The 24,602-nt window shown below is 32.5% G+C and overlaps 1 protein-coding gene across 1 annotated transcript in view; it reads right to left on the reverse strand.

The window, feature by feature from the left end:
* Window positions 1-1,336: 1,336 nt before the first annotated feature.
* The window catches only part of LOC129981623 (corticotropin-releasing factor-binding protein-like), a 91,318-nt gene continuing 68,052 nt past the window's right edge, over window positions 1,337-24,602 (reverse strand). Inside the window, exons 5-8 of the mRNA XM_056092537.1 lie at window positions 15,859-16,043; window positions 14,308-14,416; window positions 8,711-8,870; window positions 1,337-1,506 (exon numbers count right to left, since the gene is read on the reverse strand). Of these exons, the coding sequence (XP_055948512.1) occupies window positions 8,719-8,870; window positions 14,308-14,416; window positions 15,859-16,043 (446 nt within the window). The 3' untranslated portion in view covers window positions 1,337-1,506; window positions 8,711-8,718. The remainder of the gene's footprint in view (window positions 1,507-8,710; window positions 8,871-14,307; window positions 14,417-15,858; window positions 16,044-24,602) is intronic.

The raw sequence follows: 24,602 nt of genomic DNA on the forward strand, positions 1-24,602 counted from the left end.
CGAGAAAGATCAAAGCAATTGTAAGGACCGGCGTTAGTACGAGGAGCGCTTATTTTGAATCTCAGCTCAGTGGAAAAACCACAGAAAATAGTTAAATTTTTGGACAAAACTAATTTGTACCATGGTTATTAACTGAATTTATATAACAAAGTTGAACGAACCTATCCCTTAAATATATACATTTTATTCATTACAGGATTTAATAGTTCAAGCTTGAGTTTGTAGCTCAGTTATTAGCTTGAATTCGTACAATAAGATTGAATGCAAATATCTTTGAATATAAACACTTTATTCGCTATATGATATCCTAGCTCAAACTTGAATTCCTGTTTAAGAACTATTTTATAAATTTTTAAATGATATGATATATTCCGCATAAAATGAATCGATGTTAAGGAGATACACTACAATTTTTATTGCTACTCTATTACTAATTCTCATGTTATCATCATGGAAAATGGTTTGGACACTTTTAATTTTGATCTCTCAATATTAGCTTGACTTGATTATCGGCGCAGCAGAGTATAATTTTAATATTAAATCGTTTATAATTTAACTTTGCTTCTACTTTTTCATGTTTTTTCTAAATATAATAGAATTTTGCAATAAATTTCTTTATTGTTGTTGTTACCTATGGCACTTGTCATAGACAAGCCCGCTGACGAAAAAGTTAGTCATCTAAGTCAGCGATTTTAAGCCGAGTTTAAGCGTCTCTTGTTTCAGTAGCGCGATCTAAGGCCAAGAGTACGTCTTAGTTACTTATGCACCACAGCCCCATTTTACGGGGTGGATTTCATTCATACATTTCATTCATCCATCCACATATCGTAATTTAGACCCGAGCCAGAGAACGATCACCTCTAATTCAGTACCCTCAGTAGCATTGTTTCCACTTGGAGGATTTTGTGGCTACAACAGATTTATATGTGCACCCTCCACCATATACACGGAGAGTCTTCGACCGCCGGGGTTCGAACTCACAACCAAAAGATGCGAATCCAACGCCCTCCCAACCTATCCGGGCCCCTAAGTTTCTTTATAAAATTCATTATCAGAAGGAGATTCGAGTGTATAATAATTTAATTAAAGATAATCAGTTAATTGATAAATAAACTCTAACCAGAAAAAACATCGGGGAACAACACTTGTATTAACTTCGAAGAAACAACCAAATGCACACAATTTCAAAATTGTAAATGATCGGAGTGTGAGTGAATATCAATTACAATATTCCATCGTTAATGGTATGAAGTTAAATAAAAGTTTGTAAAGTCGAAAAATATCTCCAGTTTGTTTCTATGTGTTAAAAAAGCGAATTAAAGAGCCTCACGCAATAAAATTTCATAAGACTATTTTAATACATGTATGAATATTCCATTTACAAATCCTGAAATTGTTCTTTCCAGCGAATGTCGGATTACTATGAACGTTTTCAATATATTTCATTTTCATTTTATTTTCAGCTATGGAAGCAGTGAGTTCTATTTCGACGGATCAAACAAGAACCTGCAAAAAAAAAGCTGTAATTAGAAGAAATAATTATTTTAGCTCAATGCTTTCAAATTAAAACTCAACTCATCATTATATGAATATTTCAATGATTAATAATTTAATTATTATTTTTTCACCTGTAATTTAATCTCCTTGAAAGGAGAAAATTTGTTCCTCATAATTATGTCCATCAGGATTATTTTCAAAATAAATTATTCGCCTTTTAATAAATTTATTAAATAAAAAACAGTTATCTTTACAAGAAAAAGATTGCTTATTGAAGAAAGCATTGTTAAATTATCAGTAAACTATCATTAAATTCCTTTTGTTATAAATACTCAATTTGTAAAGCGATAAAATCATAATGATAATAAACATTAAATTTAATAATTTATGTAATTAATATAAACACACAGGATTCAGAAATTTATAAAAATAAATTTCTGGTTAAAGAGTTTTGTAGCTTTTTATTTTTCTATTAGGAATATAATTATTAGTAATTCAATTTCAAATGCAAAAATATAATTTGCGTCCTTTAAGACTTTGCTCTAAAAGGAGACAACCTTCACATTTTTTTTTTTTTTTAATCTTTCATATAAATGTAATAACGGTGACACTTCGAATTTGGAAATTGAAATTCTGAAAAAGAAGTAATGAATCATTATGATAATGATATGCATTTGGCACAAATCTGTATAAAAAGAAAACATTCAGTTATGTATATGTATATATATATATATATATATATATATATATATATATACACAGGGGTGAGGGGCTAATAGTGATAAGACCCCTACCACTTTGTAAGTTGATAAGAAAATATTAACAAATTACCCCTTTCCTTTCCGAAATGATTTTAATGACCGTCATTACGACAGTATAATCGGAAACTGAGAGTAAAAAAAATATATCGGTTACAACCAAACACAGACCCTATTCACGACTACAGTCCATCCTACCCCATAGGAAGTCATTGGAGATGAGGAATCCAACCCCACAGCCGTCGGGGGCGACAGAACCTGCTTAGTTATACAGCAACTTCTCACCGAATGGCCGCCTGTGCATACAGCAAAAAGGAAAATCATGAAGAATGATTGTTATTTCGCTATTGCATACCTTATAAGCACCAATTAAATAATTTTTATTTCAGATATTTGAATGATAAAAATCACAAAGAAAACCCAAAACAATCCAACAATAGCACTCCTCAGTTTTACATTTTTAAAAGAAATGAATACAGCAACAAAAAATATTTTTAAAAAATGGTTGCGTATTTATTTTAATTTGAATACTTAGATTAGATTATCGTATCTTCCAACAATTAAAAAGATTGTGTCACACAGTTAAATAGCGATTTTCTCACAAGGCGGGCTAGACAGCGGTTTAGTCAGAAATCCACCAGTGAACTGGAAGGAGAGGCGGGGAGAGGGGGGGTCGATAATAAATTTGTAAATAAATAAATAAATTTGTAAAAAAAAACAAAATAATCTATGAAATACAAAATATTAAGATTATATAATATTAAGATTAGGATTTCAATGTGTCCTTAGGTAGACATATTAAAATTATTTTCAATTCAATTAAAATATAATGAATTACTCATTATATTTATCTCGGACATGTATATATATATATATATATATATATATATATATATATATATATATATATATATATATATATGAGAGAGATTATAAAATAATAATAATAATATATATATATATATATTCGTCAACCAGCTACAAATCTATCAGAAAAATACCACTGATTCGGTAATACTAAATAACTTTAATTAATGAACTATAAATTGGATAACTCTTATCACTACAAATGAGAACCGCTATTTTAAATTAAATTCAACCAATAAGGCCTATTTTAAATTAAAATAAACCAATAAGCATAGAGTATATTCATTTGTTAGGTTGGTTGGATTTTATTGGTGTAAGAGCCAATTTTTGGCTAAGCTGCCCCATATTGATTTGATAGTTATGTTTGAAAATTATTGAAATTAATTGGCGAAATCCCTCTAAGACTTGAGACGGGAGGCTCTGTCATAATTATTTTTTCAATGTCTCTTGAAAATGGAAAATCGGAGGGAGGGTGATAGTGACCACTGATGACTTATATAAATGTCACAAATTTACAAATGAAATAAAAATTGACAAAATTAATACAGTGATTAAGATGGGAAGACTGTTGGGGAATTTCCTTACTCATTACAAATACTGTTGTTTTTAATGGCACTTGCCATAGACAAGCTCGCTGACGAAGTCAGCGATTTTAAGCCAAGAGAGCGTCTCATATTTTTAGTAGAGCCAATTACGGCCAAGAGTCTTAGTTACGCACGCATCACATTCGCTTACTCGACCCCTTTTTAAGGGGGGTGGAGTACATTGACACATCTCACAGACAGAACAGATAAAGAACAATCATGCCCGAGCCTGGACTCGAACCCAGGACGCCCAGATCACGGGAAAGACGCTCTACCCCTATGCTAGGAGGCCGGCATCCATAGTAAATGTACAGTGAAGTAGTGCTTTTTTTATATAACTTTCTCTTGTACTAAGTACAAAGGAAGTATTGTAATCGTTAAGAAATTCGAGATCCAGATTTTAACTAATATTTAATTTTCTGACTTCCTTGAGTCCGAAAAACATATTTTTGGCTTTATGCTCCTGTCTGTCTGTCGTTCAGTCAGTCAATCTGTCTGTGAACACAATAAAAAACATTTTGAACTGTATGACTGAAATTTGGTACACGAAATTAGGACCAAATTTATAAATTTCTATTGAATTTTGAAAGAAATCTCTTCACAAGAAGTCTGTCTGGCTGTTCGACTGGTGAACTCGATAAATACAAAACGCAAAGTGTTAAGTAAATAAAAGCTGATACTCAGATTTAATATTTAAAATATGGCTATTTATCAAATTTATCCGAATTAAATCTTTCAAACGATGACCGTCTGTCGGTCTCTACTTACGTGTGCATGCAAACGCAGTCATTTAACTCAATGAAATTTGGTATGTTTTGTATAGCTGTAGTTTTGCGTCAATTTGGTCTCAATCGACCTCCCCAAAAAAGACGTTAAAAATACACATTCTCTCGACCGATTCAGTAAAAATGCCCGATTCACTCCAAAGATGTATTTCGTCACTTTTTTTTCAGCAGTGCCGTGCAAGGTATTTGTGCAGGAGAATAGGACTCGCATCTGAGAGCATGCGAGAAAGTTCCAAGGAGGCCACTCCCACTGGTTATTTCTTATGAAAACAGAGTGACTGATGACGTTTCTAAGGCTCATAAGCTTTTATAGGAAGCAATATTTGGTGAACTCGGATTTCTGCTGAGGCTGGAAGACTATTTCTTTGGTTTATCCTAATAATTCTAAATCTACAGATGAATGAATGCTTTAATTTGTAAGCATTGTATTCATTATTTAATAATTATGCTAAGTTTTCAAGAATTTCATTATTTTAAATAATTTTTTTGTGTTTTGCATATTAAAAAATAAATAAAAGCATATATACTTTCACAACATTATTAAAATAAAAAAATAAATAAACCACATTGTCCATTGGGTTAACAGTTCCTATAGCATCAGGATTCCTTTCTGACAGAAGATCAAAAAACTTTCAGAAAGAAAGAGAGAATAGAAAAACAAGAAGAAAAAAAGAGAGAGAAAGATAAAAAAAAAAGAAAAGAAAAACAGAAAGTGAGACATGAGTAAAGCTGTAAATGGACTTTAAATAATTCTTGTTACAGATTGACATCTCTGAATTCTAATTGAAATAGTCCTATCGCATATTGATGCCAGAAGAAGAATGAGTATCCTATACTGAAGTAAAAAGTTCCCTGAATCTGAAGAAAGGCACTTAGCAACAGAAAAGAGACATGCAGCTATTGTTTAGGCCTTTCGGAAATTGCATTGCTATTTACTGGTCATGACTGTAAATCATTTGTGTGGTTAAGCTCAAATGCTGGAGAAAAAAATCCTCCTTTGACATGGTAAGCATATATTTTCGGAGCTGCCCAAACGGTGTGCGGCATAAAAAAAATGCAGATTTATAAAGTCGCATTCTTTGAAGAATACGACTTTATAAATATGCATTTTGGGGTGTTGAAATTTTATATACTAAGGGTGATCAAAAAAAAAAAAAACTTAGAAGGCAAAAGGAAAATGCTTTATCAACAATAGACACGGGATACAAATGGTAACTAAGAGACATATGTGGCGGTCACTTCTCTACATAATCACCAAACCTGTTGAGGCATTTATCACTACCCTGGAGCAATTTGTTTAACCCATCTTGGCTATAATCAGGTCCCTGGTACCTTTTTGAACATCACCAGTTCTCGGAACCTTTTTGAACATCACCAGTTCTCGGAACCTTTTTGAACATCTCCGTCTGATATGAACCTTGTTTCGAATAAGTGTTTCTTCAATGCCAGGAAAAGGAAATAGTCACTGGAGGCCAAATCGGGGCTGTATGGGGGTGGCTCCAGATCTCCCACCTAAACGTTTCCTGCAATCTCTCTGCCCGCTTCAAAAGAACGACACCATTTCGCCACTTGTTCTCTACTCATTGCTTCGCCCTCGTACACTTTAACGATTCGTCTGAGAATGTCCGATGGGGACACATTCTTGGCCCATAGAAATCATATCACGGCTCACACCTCTGTGCGAGACCACTTCTCTAGTCGTCTTGCCATTACTGTCGCTGTTTCAGGTCTCAGTACTAACACTATCTGCTCGAACGACCGGTCTAAGACAACTAAGGACATCTGTCCCCACTCTGGGTAACAATATTCCCATCCACAATTTCTACTTTCCAAATGTTGCTGCTTGTAAACTTCTTTTTTCGATCACCCCTCGTACTAAAATAGTAATATTAGTTGAATTTCTGTGAATATGCTTATGAATTATATAAAAAGAATTTACGAATGTTTTTAGATCTTGGTATTCTGTTTTTTAATACTATATTTCATATAAGGTTTTTGATATATTGTAATACTAGCATTTCATTTAATTTGGAAATTTTGATGACTTTTCTTTTGATAAATAGTTATTCACAGAAATTATTGCATCATTAATAAAGGGCACAAATATTAGTATTTTACTGACAATTTTCACATAAAGGAATGATTTTGAATTTTGGTATGCTTTCTATGTTTCAAGGATCGTGATATTATGAAAGAATTTTTTTTTCCTAATTTACTTCTGTTATGTAATTGAAATGTTAATGTATGTTTAATACATTAATTGTAATTATATGTATAATTGGCGCTTTATACATATAATTACAATTAATGGAAAGTTTTCTCTTACACCTTTTATGAAATTTTATTTTATATTAAACTAGATTTCAGCACTTTTTATGCACTGCGATTCGTTATATAAGAAAGGTAATATGGCACATGAAAGCTTAATTTTACTTATTTTAAATCACTGAAATTCATAAGTAATTGTAATGCACTTAGAATCTCCGAAGAAGTTACTGCGCATGTGCTTAGCTCTTTGCCTCTATATTCTTTTTTTAAACATATTTTTGTTTAAGCATTTTAATTCAGAATAAACATTTTATTCGTATATGTATATTCGTATTCGTATAAATATTCATAACTGATAATTATGAATATTTATTTTGAATTTTTAAAATAATGAATTGTTAAAAAAAAGTGAATTTTAGTGAATTGCTAGTTATATTAAACTAGCACATACAATTATTTTGTTATCAATTATCCACTTTTTACTATTAGTGCTCTAATGTATACTTTTATTTTAAATATGAGTAACCATATAAAATATTTAGGAACAATCGAATTCAAAGTGCGTGAATGCTGTACATAATTTAAATTTAGGCTAGTGCTGGTAGACTGATTGCAGTTAGCATTTGGAGAATATTTCAAAGTGAATTTCTGGAAATGAAAGACTTTTTATTCCTTTTTTTCGTGTGAGTAATAATTTTTATTGATTGCTGTAATAAGAACACTTTCTTTAAGATAATATGATCAAGTATGTTTAGTCATGTTTCTATGAGTCTCATTACGCTCACTTAATTACTAGTATATTAAAAAATAAAGAATCTCTGTTTTAGTAATGATGTATACAAACATGAAACCTGGTTACTCATGAATCATAATATATAAATAAAAACAAATGCGTTTTTATAATGTTAATTAAATAAAAAGTTTATCTTAAAACAAATAATTAATTCATCATTCCTTATTGTCAAAAATATGTTGAATGTTGAAATATTAAATTGAAATGACGCTGCTCCTTGTTCCACTTCTTTCTCATTACAATTTTTAAACTCGCATCTTTTTTCCATCATCTTTTTGTCTCATTTTGCTTTGGACGCGAGTACCAAATGGTTGAACCACTTTTGCCTTGAATCTACAATTTTTTGGTTTCATTAAGTCCCAGGAGACGATGCGCATTTATCCGAATAATCTCCAAATTTTGTTAAGTAATATGAAAAATGAAACAACCATCCTCCCTTTAATGGAAGGAATAGGTTTGTCTGCAGATGAATAGGAATTTTCGCTCGCAAGGACAGCAAATTAAAGTGATTTTCGCACTTTAATTGTAGCATAGGCATTCATTTAAGTCAAGAAGAACAGAAGCCCAACAGAATGTTGTGTTCAAATTTTCAGTAATATAGGAATTGCACTAGTCGTGTTAACATAATTCTTTTCATGTTAAGGGTAATTTTTTCTTGTTCGATTCCCTTAGGATGTTAAAGTCAATACTCTAAGGTTGAGTTTTGTGTCGTATTTATTTTGTGCTCAAATTCAGACGGATTTTCTGAATTTGAGCAATCTATTTTTCACAATGGATTTTTGAGAAATTATCCTCCGTCAGGTTAAATACTAGTGTTCCTTATTTTCACTATAAATTGTAGCAGACGCGAGAATGGGGATAAAGTCTATTTAAAAAGTCTAAGAACAGTGAAAAGGTGCGCTATTTTAATCTAAGTTATTGTTTCACTTTTCTAGAAATCTCATACATCTCAGATAGATTTTGAAGTGTTCGAACTGACGCTGCGTTCATGGTATTTCAATTTGATTACGAAAAAGGCTTTGCGGAGATGTCTGTTTCAATTAACTATAAAATAAATAGTAATTAATTTTTTTTGCATTATTTAAGGCATTAAATATTAAAATTTACCACAAATGCTAATCAACAACGGGATGTAAACATATAAAATTCTCAGCTTACTTGAAAATTCACGGGGTTTCCAAAAGCGTCGGGCATACTAGGCTTGGCGAGCCCCAGTCCATTAAGAGATCGAAGCTTACTGTCACAGAGTTCTCGAACCTCCCACTAGACACGAGACGAACAGCAGAATTTCCGCACGCTACATCCACAGAACTTCGCCCTGGAAAATAATTTACATTCACTATGCATAATGTTGCATTATTTACACAATATTTCAAGCTATTCACAAAACTGATGTTATGTCATCCTGTGTTGTTGTTTTCGAAGTTTACACCCACCGTCATTTCTTCTGAAGACATCCTTAATGACTTAAGTGAGTCATCTGGTATAGTCTGTAGCTTAAAGAATTTTCCCTTTATGATGTCATTGCAAATGAAATAATCGAAGAAGAGTAATAATTGGTGCCCATATCCCCTGAATCAAAATTCGATGAGATGCTATTTGAACTATGCAGTACTCACTATGAAAGGGGGCGGAGTACATTTCGAAAACACTGTCAAGAGTTTCCAATTGCTTTTGAATGATTGATACAGGTATAGAAAACAATAATAGGAACACATATGAAAAAAAAACCTGAAACTTTTTATCAGTAAGGAATTGGGCTACCTTCAGTCCAAATAACAGCTTGTCTCCGAGATGGCGCTGACCGTTTACAAAGTCCAAGGTAACCCGTTAGTCACTTCTCGTACCTTTTAATTTAGACTGTGTGCCTGAAAGAGAAAATCGTGTACGGAATTTATTCTCTTAAAAAAACCTCTCAAATACCCAATAACGTTGAGATAACGATCCGGACAATACTATGTGACATGCTCTACTTCATCATTTTGCTTTTCTAACCAGGTTTGAAGACACCGAGTCGTACTCATAAAACCTGTCTTTTTAGAATGGAGGACGTTTCCCAAAGATGATGCATGGGCTGTAATTTATCAGCAATAATGCTCGGTAATAATCTTCCCTCTCAGTACTTAGGGCGATCCCAATCCTCGCCAAGATGTCGCCATCACAAAGCCCTCTCTATGCTTCACGATAGAAATTAGATATCAACCTGAACTGGTAATGCTCGGAAGTGATATTCCCTCTCAGTACTTAGGGTGATCCCAATCCACGCCAAGATGTCGCCATCACAAAGCCCTCTCTATGCTTCACGATAGAAATTAGATATCAGTCTGAACTGGTAATGCTCGGTAGTGATCTTCCCTCTCAGTACTTAGGGTGATCGCAATCCACGCCAAGATGTCGCCATCACAAAGCCCTCTCTATGCGTCACGATAGAAATTAGATATCAGCCTGAACTGGTAATGCTGATGTTCAAAACACCGGTTGTCTGAAATAAGGTAAATGACAATTTATCGCACCAGCTTGCTTGTTTCTATCGCTGTCGTGCCAGGTATTGGCTTCATTCTGGGGATGACATTCTGCCTTAAATATTGCAGCATGCACCTCCTGCTGTAATAGTTTTTTTGTAAGTACGAGGTTCTAAAAATTGGTATTCGTCTTGGAGATTATCTGTTTAGTATTGCGTTTTTGGACAACTACTTTCACCAACATTCGGCTATTTCGATCAATCAGTCTCAAATTTTACTCCTTACTGTGCTTTGCAGAGGACACTTTTTTCGTGTAGGCTATCAGTATCCTCCATATAGTGGCCGTTGAAATACCGGCACGTTTGGTTATTCCAGACGTAGATAGTCTCTCCAGGATTCGAGCAAGTTCCTCTCATTGTACGTCGGACATAATGATATTTTGATGGAATAAATTTTCTAATTCAGTGGAAATTTTGAGAGGGCTTCGAATGTATTTTCGAAGTAACTTTATTTAATGTGTTTAAAATGAGTTAAAAGCAAAATGTAAAGGGAATAAATGCAAAGTAAGCTAAACTTCTAAAATAATTTATGTGTGCTCACAGCTTTATTTTTTCCCAGCTTTATGGAGAAAAATTAATTAATTCTTCTTTCTGATTACATTTATCATTAAATTAAAAAAATCTGATTAATGTTTCGCCGTAGAAATTAGTTTTTGAGACTCAAAGGATTTTCGAAAGTAGATGAATTTGTATCGACTTACTATTTGTTTATTTTCATACTAAATTTTAATTAATTAATTCGGTCTTAGAAATAACTCCAGTGCAAGATTTCTTTACTCTCACATAGAAACATAATAAAAAAAACATAATTTGAAAAAACAAAGTCGAAAACCTCGCTCGAAAATTCACATTTTTACAACTTTGAGAACCCGCACCTCGCGAATTACTCGGAGTAGAAACGCAAAACTCGTACTGTTACGTGGTTTTCGGAGAGCACTATCCAACGATATAAACAAATGCAATGTAACTCAAATTTGTAAATTTCGAGACCCGATCTCGGATCCTATCGAGACCAGAGTTTCGGTAAAAATGTCATTCGACTCTATTTATTATGACGAGTGTTTAGACGAGTCGCACTCGTCTCTACGTTGCATAGAATCGGAGATGTAACAACTTCCTGTATGACCGGAAGTTGATGTCATCGACTCCCGAGACCCATAGGAACTCTATGGTATCGATACGATATTGATTTGACCGATATTAAGCAAAATCTGTACTGCGCATGCGCAATAGATCCAACATTGTGGAAGTTTAGAGAACCCCTGGGGGGTACTTCTAAGTGAAAACCCCATGTCTCTAACATATGTAGTTTACGAGATATAACGAAAACCATCTGCGCATGCATGGGGGTCTTCCATAGCCCCGTAGGATTACTATGGTGAAAACCCCATGTCTCTAACAGCAGGTCAACCTTTTAAAAACGCATCTGCTTTCAAAGAAGCATACATAATAATAATTCAATACTGGTAAAAGCAGGTGAAGCAGATGAAAATGAATATTGCCATTTTATGCTTTATTCATTGCCTACGCGATTTCGAGCTTCAATTATTCGTTGCCTTCAATTATTCAAAACCCCGTATCGAAAACAACATCATGTTCTTACATGATAATACAAAAGTTACTTCGATTTAATAAAAGTCACGAATGTTAGAAAATATTTTGAAATTCGATAAATTAGGAACAAAATTTTAAAATGTTAGCGAGATTAAATGTCATTTCTTGCTAATGATAACCATGCAGATTTTAGAAATATTCAAAATATATAAATAAAAAAGCAATCAGCTATTAACCAGAAAATTTAACGAACGTTTCTAATCAAATTTATTTGTAGTATATCCGCAGAAATAAGATATATTTACTCCACTGCTGACAAAAAGTAAAACCAATAACCAGTGAAAAAAAAAGAAAAACTATGAATCCCTGCTAACATGTGTGACGCAGGCACTGAAAAGATCAAAAGTAAAAAGTTTCATATCAAAAATATAAAAAGCAGAGATTTTGCGGTTACATTTTTATTTGTCTACTTTAAGACATGTTTCTTTTTTGAAGAATTGAAAGAAACGATGTCATTTAAAGAAAGTAAGCAAACGACTCAAAATGGGAATGTTATATTTCTTGAAGTAGTCAGACGATAAGTGTTTTGAGAAACAATTCATGAAGGATTATTATTATTTATTTATTTTTTTGAAATGTAAAACTGCCCTCACGAACAAAATATACTGCCAAAAGGCATCACATTAATTGAAAAAGAATTTAATATTTTACAAGATTGCATGCTTTTATTTTTATTATTTTTATTTTTACTGATTTTTAAGTATTTTCAGATCAATTAAAATATAAAATTTTTTCAATTGAGCATATTTTGGTTGCCATTTCTTTTCTTATTTAAACGAGATATTAAAATTTACTTCAAATTTTTATGAAATGAGGGGTTTTTGTTGAAAATTTAAAACTGATTTAAAAAAACACAAACAGATTATTGCAAAACGTATTTCTATTGGTACCCAAAATAAAAGAAAATCGAAGGAAAAAATGAGTGCATGAGTTTATATATTGATTTAAAAGAAAATAAGATGTAAGCAGATTATTTTTACATCGATGGCCTTTTAGTTATTTGTTAAACATTATGTAAAATAAACTCACTTTTTGTGTGAAAATTGTTTAGAAAATTTTAATTCAATTTCCAATGTTTATTTTAAAATTTTATTCAAAGACATGCTTTAATCAGCACTTGTTTCAAAGATATGCTTTTTATGCAATTAATATTATAAATAATTCCCAAGTTCGAAATGACCTTTAATAACTCCACTCATTAATAACTTGAAACTCTACTATTCACTTGAGGTTATTTAGATTCAATTTGTAAGATTTTATTTAAATTGTGGAAATTAAACCAAAGTTTTCATACTTTAATTTTTAAAAGGGTCAATTAGAAAATATTTCAAAAGTAAGATGTTTTATTTAATTTTCGAGTTACATGTTATTAGAGTAGAATTGCTAATTTTTTAGCCTATTAGTTATTACTTGCTATGCTGATATAAAAAAACCCATATGAACATTAACAATATCATATTTGTAGTTTTCAGCATTTTATATTCGATTACATATGTGGAAAAAGGGTTGGTCTTTGCATCTACCCATGATATACCATCCGATAAATGAATACTTTTTAGAAATTTTTTAGAAATCTAGAAGATATTACATGGATGATAGAGGTTTCCTCTAAGACACTGGAACAGCAGCAGTGAGGAACTATGTGACAAGTCTCGGATCAGTCTACATTTCCCGCATCTTTTTGCATCCACGTATCCCAATCTCTAAAGTTTCAACTGAGGGGCGAGGTCTGTTTGGTGTTATGTAACATCCTACTGTTATCGATGATTGTCTTATCGTAAACAGTATTTCAATTCAGCCACTATTATTTTCCGACCATGGGCTGCCACTTAGTTGTAGGCCTATGGCTCAGCTCATCCTATGTCAAATGGTCCCTATTATAATTGTGAGGTGACCTAACTGAAACATATATAACCGATTGCCTATCATATAGATCTTCCCCGATACAATAAATTAGAAAAAATCCTTTACGTGCCTGCAAGAAAATATTTATATTGGATTGTATATGAGGCTTTAGAGCTTCTTGAGCATAGTTGCAAATACCACTCGATATATCTCTCAACTAGTCTAGACAGAATCCAAGGAATTCCATTGAAACCAGTGGATTTCGGCAATTCGGCTTTGAAGATAATTCTCGAAATTTGACCCACTCGGAGAATGACCGTGATAGCAGTGACAGGAACTGAGGCTGAGTCCGGAAGGCCATAACGGTACAAACCTTCCCGTATAAAACATGTACCGCCATCGTCAGTTAGAGCAGAAAGAGTGACCCCGCTCTGTTTCTGTACCCACCGGGTGGAAAGCTTCTCATTCTCGGAGGATAGTAGAGAGAACACATTCTCTTGGGTTGTTTTTTTAAATTAACTGCGTGCATCTAGACAGAAATTATAATAAATAAAAAATGAACAAGAATGATAAAATTAAAATAATAAGGATTATTAGAATTTCTATTTTGAAACATAGAAATATAATAACGTTTTCAGCACTTACTAACCAAAAAGTAGCTATATGTCCAATTTGATAGATCTAGGCCCAATGGTTTGCTTTGATCATTTTTTGCGCGATTCGCAGATAGTGTGTCAGTTGATAAAGATTATCGAATTAAAATGAAGCGAATTACCTGGAACTGAATCCATCCCACAGAAATCTTCAGCGACAGTCATCATACTTGGATCCAATCCATCGCCTCCTCTCACTTCTACGTAATCTTCGGACCCCAGTTTCTTGCACTGCAAAAATATATCACTCATTTATCATTTCTAATTTTTTTATTGGAAGTTAAAATTTACGGAAGCAGTAAACACAACATCCAATTTCGCACAGGTTGAAGTAGCATACAGCTTTATTCATTTGAGTTTTAAATGACACTTAGCTTATGATAAAAGTGATCTGGCCTCAACGATCTGATATCAAATCATTAGAGACACACATCACACTTAATTTAGAAAGTCATCAATTTGCGTTGAATTTAGAAGCATTTATATCATTCTCATTTGTCCAGTTTGCAATGGTTTCCAAAATGCATGCAATGGTTTCCAAAATGCATGCAATGGTTTCCAAAATGCATGCAATGGTTTCCAAAATGCATGCAATGGTTTTCAAAATGCATGCAATGGTGGTGGCTTGTGGAAGTATCAGGAGCGGTGCAAGAGTATATATTTTGTTTACATTTTCAAATCAATTTCATGGGTTTTTTAAATATTTTTTTTTGCTGAAAACCCACCCCAGCTTATCGTCGGATTAAGAACCACACTCCTGTAAAGATTACAATTGCGTGTGATTAAAAGTCCGCCTCTTCCTTCGCTTCTGCAAAGGAAAATAATTTGATGGAATGTCCTGAAACTTTTCCTTAAAATAGCATTTAGATGAATATCTTCCGATTATTCAAAAGATTCAACTTTTAAGTGCTTGCTAAATCTTTTAAGTACTAACTTCCACTCTTAAGTGCCAAACCTGAGATAATTATAATCCATTTCTTTAATATTATTTATGACAAATAGAGTTTTCATAGTTGCTGTCATAAGGTTCGTTTAATTTAGTTTAATTTGAAAAAAAAATGTTAGTGTTCAACAGCACTATATTATTCATGCCACCGATTTCCTAAATAAAATCATTTTATATGATTTAAATTAATCCTATTTATTTCTATTTCAATTATACAAAATTGTGTGATTATTTTACATAAAGTGATGTGCGTTAAATATTAAGACACAGAAAAAAATTCGTTGACTATCGAAACATTTTTTGATTCACTTACTTGCCTGTAGGTTGGGAATGTTGGCAATACATATATTGGATTCATCTTCTCTTTGTTAGGATTCCTTCGAGTAATTTGAAACAGCAAATCTATCAGACAGATGCTGTGAAAAAAGGCCAAGTGGAATTCCAGTATATATAAAATTCTTTTTGTGAATCCAATTGTTATATATTGGATTCACAAATTGGATATCCGAATGAAACACACACTCGCCAACTTTGCAATTACTTCACGGACAACGTTAATAACTGAATTCACCTTTTCTAAATTCTCTCTAAATCCTGTCATTCCTATATCCCTTTTTACGTTCTTAATGGAAAGTTATATACATATCCCACACCTTTCAATCCACATTTCGAGAATTTAATATAAGATATGAGGCGTATAACATATTTTAATGAACGGCCATATTACCTTCTTCACTATTCCAGTCTCCACGTCCATGGTACGACCAGTAACAGGCATAGATTGGGTTCCGACGCTGCTGGCCAATATCTGGAAAGTTTCTGGAAAGATGATGGACATGGTACAATTGACCCTTTGTCCGTAATTCCTCAAAGTGTACACACCAGAAGGCTGTTGTAATACTGCATTGCAGGCTAAATTGAGAAAATATTAACATTGCATTTTACATGCTCTTTTTGAAAGGAATACGCGTGCTTTTGAAGAAATATTAGGAAAAACACTCGCTTGAAAATGTTTTCTCGGATTAAAAAACCTAAGATTACTCACAAAAAATCATTCACTCGACTGAAATTTAAATGAATATTTTTAGAACAAATAAGTTGCTACATGATATGGCTACATAATCAGGTGAATTAGGAAGGAAACTGAAGCAATTTTTTTTTTTTTTTTTTTTTTTTTTTTTTTTTTTGTATTTCCAAACTTTTCATTGCATCTGTGCAAATTTCTAGGTACTGCAGATTTTCGATAACAATATTTCTAAAACAGGAAAATTTAGCACAAAAATTTGCAAACATTTAGCAAGACATATTTCTTTTCCATAAAACAATTATAGGCTAGGTTAATTCATGCAAGAAAAAAATAAATTAATAAGAAGTTTATTTATATTATAATTCATGTTATTATATTTTGCATGCAATCAGTATTAAGTTAGTGTAAATTTTTTAAATAATTTGTAATTTTAATGAAATGTTAAAACAACTTTCTTTTCTTGCTGTAGCTTATTCAATATGAAAAATTTAAATCTCTTGCTCGAAACATCGTAGTAGGAAATTTACTTGATTACATTAGATGTTTGTATTTTATGCACTTAGATTTTTTTTTTCATGTAAAACAAATTCAAGATATATATGTAACACAGTTTTGCAGATGAGTGGCCCGAAAGGAGACAAATATGGCATTTACTTCAATTTATTTTTCCATCGGGGGGGGGGTGATTTATACATGGGAACAAAGGTGGAACAAGTCGCACCAGAACACCAGAGTGAAAATGTGAGAAATCTTTTTCCTAAATGCTTTTTACCGAGAGATTTCTTTGACGCGTATCGACTTAGGGAAGGGAATCTCAAATATCTTTAGTGTAAATGCCCAGGACATTAGGAATTTTTATTTCTTCGCTTACAGAGTGGATATTAGAGTCAGCCATTTTTTTAGAGCTCGAGCTAGAAATAGTTAAATAAAAATGTAGAATTTGGAACAAGAAATAAGAGAAAATTTTTAAAAAGTAGTATTTTGTTAAGATAAAAGGCAGAAATGAATTAATATTTAAATTAGATTAAGAAGTATCTTTACATATACATATAACAAACTGTTCTATGCTTCAAACTTTTCTTTCATAGTAGATTTTATGGTATTAAATTAAATACTGACGTTCTGAGGAAATAATGCAGCTTTGAGTCACCAAAAATTGTCACTAGTAAAATTTTGTGAATGACAAAAGACATGTATGAATATTTTTAGTCCCTTCAATATAATATATAACTGACATAATTTTATGATAATTTCGAAAAATTTTCTTCTAGGTTTTTTCATCGGCATTCAAAGAAACTGCCTCATTAGACAGATTTTTGAAAATTTACTAAATTTCTTTTAAATACAATATGAGAATGAATGTCAAAAATGGCGTGGCATTCCTGAAAATTGCAAAATTCTCACGTCACGAGTGAGAAGAGAAGAATAAAATAAATAAAGAAAGAATGAATCATCGGACAGTATTTGTCTCCGATTTAGTAGTTCTAATTTAGAATAATTTTAAAAGAATTGAAATGAGCAGAATATCATGCATAGACATATTTCTACTAAATATCCACCACATGGGCAATTTATTTCATTCTCGAAAGTCATCACACTGATGTGGGATCGAATATCAGAAAAGGGCGAGTGTGTACCAGCTAAAGTATTATTTTGGTTTTGCATTACAGAAAAAAGATTCAAATATGAATTTTTAGTCTCTTATCTTTTATCAATTGAATCTAAAATTTGATTAAGAATTATTCGGCATACGGATCATTTATTAATTTTCACTTATCTAGATTCATCCATTAGGAATTTTTTTATTGCTGGGGCATGCGTACGTGCGGGTAGGCATTAGAAGATTTCAACAGAATTTGGAGCAAAGACGACATTTCAGTCATTTAGTTCATTGCAGGCATCATGTTCGTTAATAGAAATTTAAATCCCCCCCCCCCAAAAAAAAAATATTGGAAGCTAAACGAATGTAAAACGGGAAGGTTCATCGTAGTCTAGATGCAAACATTATATAAAGTTGAAATATTTTTTATGTATGAGAGAAAGCAAAAATGCAGTATCATACACTGAATCAAAAAATGACAGACTTGTTTGTTCACTTCGATGCAAATAATCAAGTGAAATGTTCTTGGACACATTCCCTTTTTCTGTGTGGTGAGCGATTTTAATTGTCGCATGCGTCACTTCAGCTAATGAAGAAATTCAAGAACTTTGCTAAATGATAATACTAATTATCTCCCAAGATATTCTGAATTTCATTTTAATTTTCCATTAATCAGTATAGCATTCATGACCAGATATGACTGGTCATTAGCATAATTTGATCATGTCATTTTCTGTCTTTCATTTAGAATTAATGAAAAATTTCTTGCGCAAGCAGCTGTGTACTACTAGAGCTTGGAATCAGCAAGTTGAGTCATCCCGAAAAATTAAAGCACTGTTTCTTGATACTTCACTTCGTTTCATGCAGAATAGTTAAAAATTTAAGCTTGCTTCAAGGGATTGGAATTTCCCCGCAGTCGTGAGATTTAAAAACTGTCATTCTTTGGAAACTTATGAAATCATGATTAATGATTCTGCAAAGATTTAAGGAAGCGTGTGTTTCACATGCAGAATAGAAATACTTATTAAAACGGGTTGCTTTCGGAATACATTAATTATTTTAATTTTTAATGATCGCATAAAGAATTGTACATTTTTTTAAAAAGATTAAAAACTGCGTTTAAAAAAATGGGCGAATTTTTTGCTATTAAGAAATTAATTTCTACCTCGCCAATAACTTAGCTGGTTAAGGCATAGATTAGAATGGCATAGCTGAGTCAAGGAGAGAAGATTATAGGTTCTGTCCTACGGATATGTTTATTAGCTGCCACTGTTCAAAAACTGGTTGCCTGATATGAGCAAACCCTTACCGCTTTAATTGTACTTAAAAAATTACATGCTGTTGTTGTAATTGATGCTCTCAAAATTGATGTTTTTATAAACATATGCCAATATTTCAATGAATTGAAAGTAAAGCTTCAAGGCGAAAATAAAACAATTATCGTCATGACGGATCTCATTCGTGCTTTTGACGCTGGGCTGCATGTTTTCAGGAACGATATTATTACAAGAAACTACAAGTACTTCCTAAATTTGAAAAAAATATATACGTATATCAAAGATTTAGATGTACATGACAAACCAGACGAAGGAAAAGTTATTGAAGAATTTATTTCCGAAATTGATTCTTCAAGCAAGGAATTTTCAGCGAGATTTTCTTAGTTCAAAGAATTATCGGAAACGCTCAAGTTTATTATATACCCTGATGTAACTTCATTTGATAAATTGAATTAGTCCCAATTCGATTAGTTGAAAATTAAAGAATTTGAGATGCAGCTGATTGATTTCCAGTCTAGTTCAATATAGATTCAAAAAATTATTGAAACTAGGAAAAGGAATTGATTGAAACAAAAAGATTAACATGCAATATAAGTAGAAATGACAGTAACTAAATTTTGGAAACATGAAATTCAATTCCAGACACATTTAACTGTTTTGAAGAAGCTGGCCCATGCTATTTTAACCCTATTTTCATCTTCCTATGCCTGCGAGTCATTATTTTCAGAGATGAGCAACACTAAAGACTCTCTTAGAAACCGTCTGGCAGATGACAGCGTGCCTTCCGCTAAAAGCAACACCTTACAGCAGCGATTCTCAACCTGTGGGGGGCAAGAATATCCAAGATAAAATATTATTTAAAAAAATTGATCAATTGGCAGAAAGGAAAGTACACATACACATAGAAAACAAAATACATTTCGACATATTTAATAAATTATTAAAGTAAAGCAACTTACTAAATCAAAATTTACTTAATTAAAACATACTAAATTAAAAAGAAATTTAATAATTATTAGTGACTTCCTTGGACCTGTCTTTCAGAGCAAAACTTTTCGAAGGAAGGCTTAATATAAGAAATAGCCAATCTCAGTTTTGTTTCTATATTTAGCCGAGATCTGTATTTTGTCTTCAAAGACGCCACAGCATCCAGACGCCACAAAATCCAGTTTCACACAGGTAGGATGTTGAAAATGGTAATAGAATACGAAATGCCTTTGTTTTTAGTGCAGAAAAATCATCTTCTAATCCTGCCCAAAATTCAAATAGTAATTTATTACTAGATTGTCTTTTAATTTCGGCACTTGTAGTGAAGTCTATGAATTTTTCTTCCTCATCAATTGAGAGTCCTTCGGGAGTCTTATGAAATGAATCCCTAACCCACTCGTAACTTACTATTAGTTTGTCGCTAACAAGAAAATGCCTTTTAAAATTCTTTGCCAGCATGGCTAAATGATTTTCAATGATCACAAAAACAACTTTTACATGTTCTTCTTCAACCTTTTAAGTTTCAGTACAATCATCCCTATTTGCAAAAATTGTTAGATTTTTTTTACTTTAAATTTCTGTTCCACAATTCCAATTTTCTACAAAAAGCATTAACTTTATCACTCGTATCCAACATATGTCTATTTGCTCCTTGGAGTTGAAGATTAAAGTTATTTAATTTCTCGAATATGTCGACCCAGTAGTTCAATTTCATCACAAATAAACCATCGCGAAAATTCTCGGCCTCCGGTCTGTTTTCTTTTTCTAGGAAAATGGCGAATTCTTCTCTTAATTCATAAACACGTTGCAAAAATTTCCCACGCGATAACCATCTTGCCTCGCAATAAAATAGTAACGCTGAATGTACTAAACCCATGTCTTTACAAAGTGCGGAAAAGATTCTCGATTTCAGGGGTCTCATTTTTATACAATTTACTTAACACAATATTCAGACCAGGACTTATTTCTTCCGAAACCAAAGCTTCTCTGTGGGTCATACAATGTATCCAGACCCACTGATCCGATTTTTGTTTTACAAGTGCTTGTATACCTTGGAATCTTCTGAACATTGAACTAGCACCATCGGTGCATATTCTGGTGCAATGTATTGGTGCAATTTTTCCATTCTATGTTTGCCTCATTCATAAAATCATTTAAAATAGCAAATAATGCGAGCGCTGTTGTTTTGAGTTCTATTGGTTTGCAGAAAAGTAGTTCTACTACTGACATATTATCACGAAATCGAACGTAGGCAATTAAATGAGCATCTTTATTACTATCAGTTGCTTCATCAAGCTGTACTGAAAACAATTTGTCCCGCAACTTCGAGAAAAGCTGACACTGTGCATCTTCAGTTATATCACCAATTCGACGAGCAACAGTATCATTTGAAAGAGGTATGGACTTGCAATTGTTTTGAAAAATTATCGCCAAATGCAGTTTCTGAAATCTCAATTGCTGCTGGCGAAATAAGCTCTTCACCAATGGTGGGAGGGTTTTTACATCTGGCTATTTTATATTAAATTTTGTAAGATGCAATTAAAGCTCTTTTATTCACAAAGTTTCTTTAAAAATTAATTTTTGCTTTTTATATGATTTTAATTTTAATTCGAAGAATTATCTGTGTTTGTTGTACTCACTATCAAGCGTTTCCAAATGTCGTCGTTCAAGTTTATTAGGTTTCATGCTATCTGCGGCCAACATTTTTGAGCAAATTATATACATGGGCCTTTCTTCTTCATTTACTTCAGTACTGATAAACCCAAAATTTAAGTATTCTTGAGAATATTTTCTTGGTTTTATTTTCGGAACCACGCTCGTCTGTGTATTTGTTGGTGCTTGACTGTCGTCTAATGCTCGCTTACTTCCGCATAAAAATTTATCCACGAGTCTGCATAAATCTACTGCCGTGAATATTTAATAATGCAATTAACATGAAAACATATAACATACACATTCACGATAGATTCGATAGCGATAGAAGGATCGATTCGAATGAGACTGGCAGGAATTGAAACTTGCGTTATCGAACATTTTCCTTCTTTCTATGTGAAAACATTTGCTCTGCGCCTGCTCGAGACGGCATCGGTCGTGTGGATTCCCTTCCACAAACATTGCTTATTTTTTTCACTTTTGTTTTGTCATGCTTCTGTTTTATTTCTTTTATTGTTCGAAAAAATGTATTCCCGTTTTCTAAATTTAGCTCACCCCGTCTAGGTTAACTTTCATTAACGAATTTTTCTACTTTCATATTCTTTTAATGTTATCTCCCTCTTTGGCTTTCATTTCAAATATAATATTTAAATTTTCCCCGCTTTCATTCGCTTCATCTGTTCACCATCCGCTTGGCAAAATGCAAAATGTGGTTTCTCGCCAACGTTGGCTCGCTTTTACTCTTGTTTTGGCATTCAGTTAAAAATAATTTAAAAATCAGAATAAAATATACTCAGTATGCATTATTGTTGTATACATTTTATTGTAAGCGGGGGGGGGGGGGGGCACGATGAAAATTATAATTGAAAACTGGGCCGCGAATACTGAAAGGTTGAGAAACGCTGCCTTACAATCCTAATATAAGATATTTGTCATCTAATCTGCAACAACAGAAGTGACACTAATGTTACCTTAATTTGAATTGCATGCATAACTAAAACATTTACTACTATTCAGTGCAAGATGTATTTTTTCGTAATAAATAAAGAATTTTGAGTTGTTAGTATTTAGTTTTATTACTTTTTTCAATAATGACGAGTCAAAATTATTTAACTCGTCAAAATTATTAAAAATAATTAAAAAATTTTAAAAAAATAGCACGTCGATCCATAAAGTTTCGCCACCCCTGGGCTATGGGAATGTATCTGACGACTGCTCTTTGCATCGCAAGGAGACATAAGATGACGACGAATTGCTTCATTACGTGTATGCACGTACTTTAACCAAAAGAATTCAAATGAATTTTCTTACGACTTGCGACCTTTATTTCTGTAATTTATAACCATAAACTTACTCATTCTGTTGATCTAATTAAAATATTGCAGAAATATATAAATATATTTCTACAATAATAATATTATAAATATATTTCTTCTAATTAAAAAAATTTTTATTTGAATTTTAAAATGTCGTAAAAATAGTATTTGAGCTAAAATATGCTCCAGAATTGGCGAAGTTTTAATTAAATTGCCCATTTTTTAAAAATTTATATTAATTTTTAAAAGATTAATAATAGAATTAAAATTTATAAAACGCTTTCTTCGTAAGCACCTAGTACTCAAGAAATAACTAACTGCCAAATTTGGTGCTCTAGATCCAAGGCAATTTTCAGATTGTATAGCAGCATTTGTAAAACGCTGCCAAATTAAAAAATACTTTGCTTCATTTCAAATAATTGTATTGGCTAATTAATATTTAATTTTATTATTATTAAAATGATACAAAACAATAATTAACAATAATAATCATTATTTAGTTAAATTTGAAATTTTATTCATATTTTAATATACAAAGTGCGGCAGAAAAATCCGGACAAACAATTTGTAATATAACTTGATTAAAATAAATAAATAAACAAAATATAATAAATAATAATAAAAGTAGACTTCTACTAATAAATAAATTTAATTTGTTTCAAAGTGGCAGTGATTCAGAGGCGCAAACGCTCATTTAAGTTTTCAGCAAGGAGGCGCAAGTCTCCTACATTTAATCTATCCTATTCCCATCGAAGCCATTACTTTAGAGAGTCCAAACTTGTATATCGTATAGTGCAAGCCCCATACTCCAAAATGGACCTTACACTATAATCATGAGACTGAGATTCGGCGAGTATTGCGCCCATTCTCCAGATGATACCACGTCAGAAAAATGCGCCTTGCACCATTCTTCTTATTATTAGCCTCGTGAGCTGGAGCGGAGTCTTGTTGAAACTCCCACTTTACATTGCCGAAGTGCCCACAGAAATATAACAGCTTCTAGAATATCCCTTTGATACACTTTTTGATTTATTTTAACGCCCTCATCCACAAAAACCAGAGATGCTTTTGCCGTTTGTGCAAATTACCATGACCAACTTTGGATTTTTGGGATGTTCAACAATTGCTGAAGACTACAGACTACAGGAGTTATGAGCTTTTGGACTGTATAGAACTTCTCATTTGAGAAAACGAAGCTCTCTCAGAGCTAACTTGCGACCCGTCTCAAAAGTTTTCGGCATATTTGGAGATGCACGAGTTTGTTTTCTTCAATCAGAAGCTGAACTTTTTGGAATTTGTAAGGTTCAGTCCAAGCTTTGTTTTTGCCCTTCGCCGCATTAATCGGTCAGTTATTCTCATTTCACGAGCCATCTTTCTCATGCTAACTTATGCATTTCGTTAAATTTGCTTTTTGATTACAATTATTGGAAGTGTTTATCATACGTTTTCGTGCACTTCCTGGAAATGGACCATCATTGCCAAGCTCTTTGAAACGACAGATTACATCAGACACTGTTTCCCGAGGTACATTAGACAAACTAACGACTCGTTTTTCTTGCTTAAACAATTCTAAAATTGCAGATCGTTTGCTTGACTTTATAAAAAGGCCAA

This window comes from Argiope bruennichi, chromosome 8, assembly GCF_947563725.1.
Source record: "Argiope bruennichi chromosome 8, qqArgBrue1.1, whole genome shotgun sequence".
Lineage (NCBI taxonomy): Eukaryota > Metazoa > Arthropoda > Arachnida > Araneae > Araneidae > Argiope > Argiope bruennichi.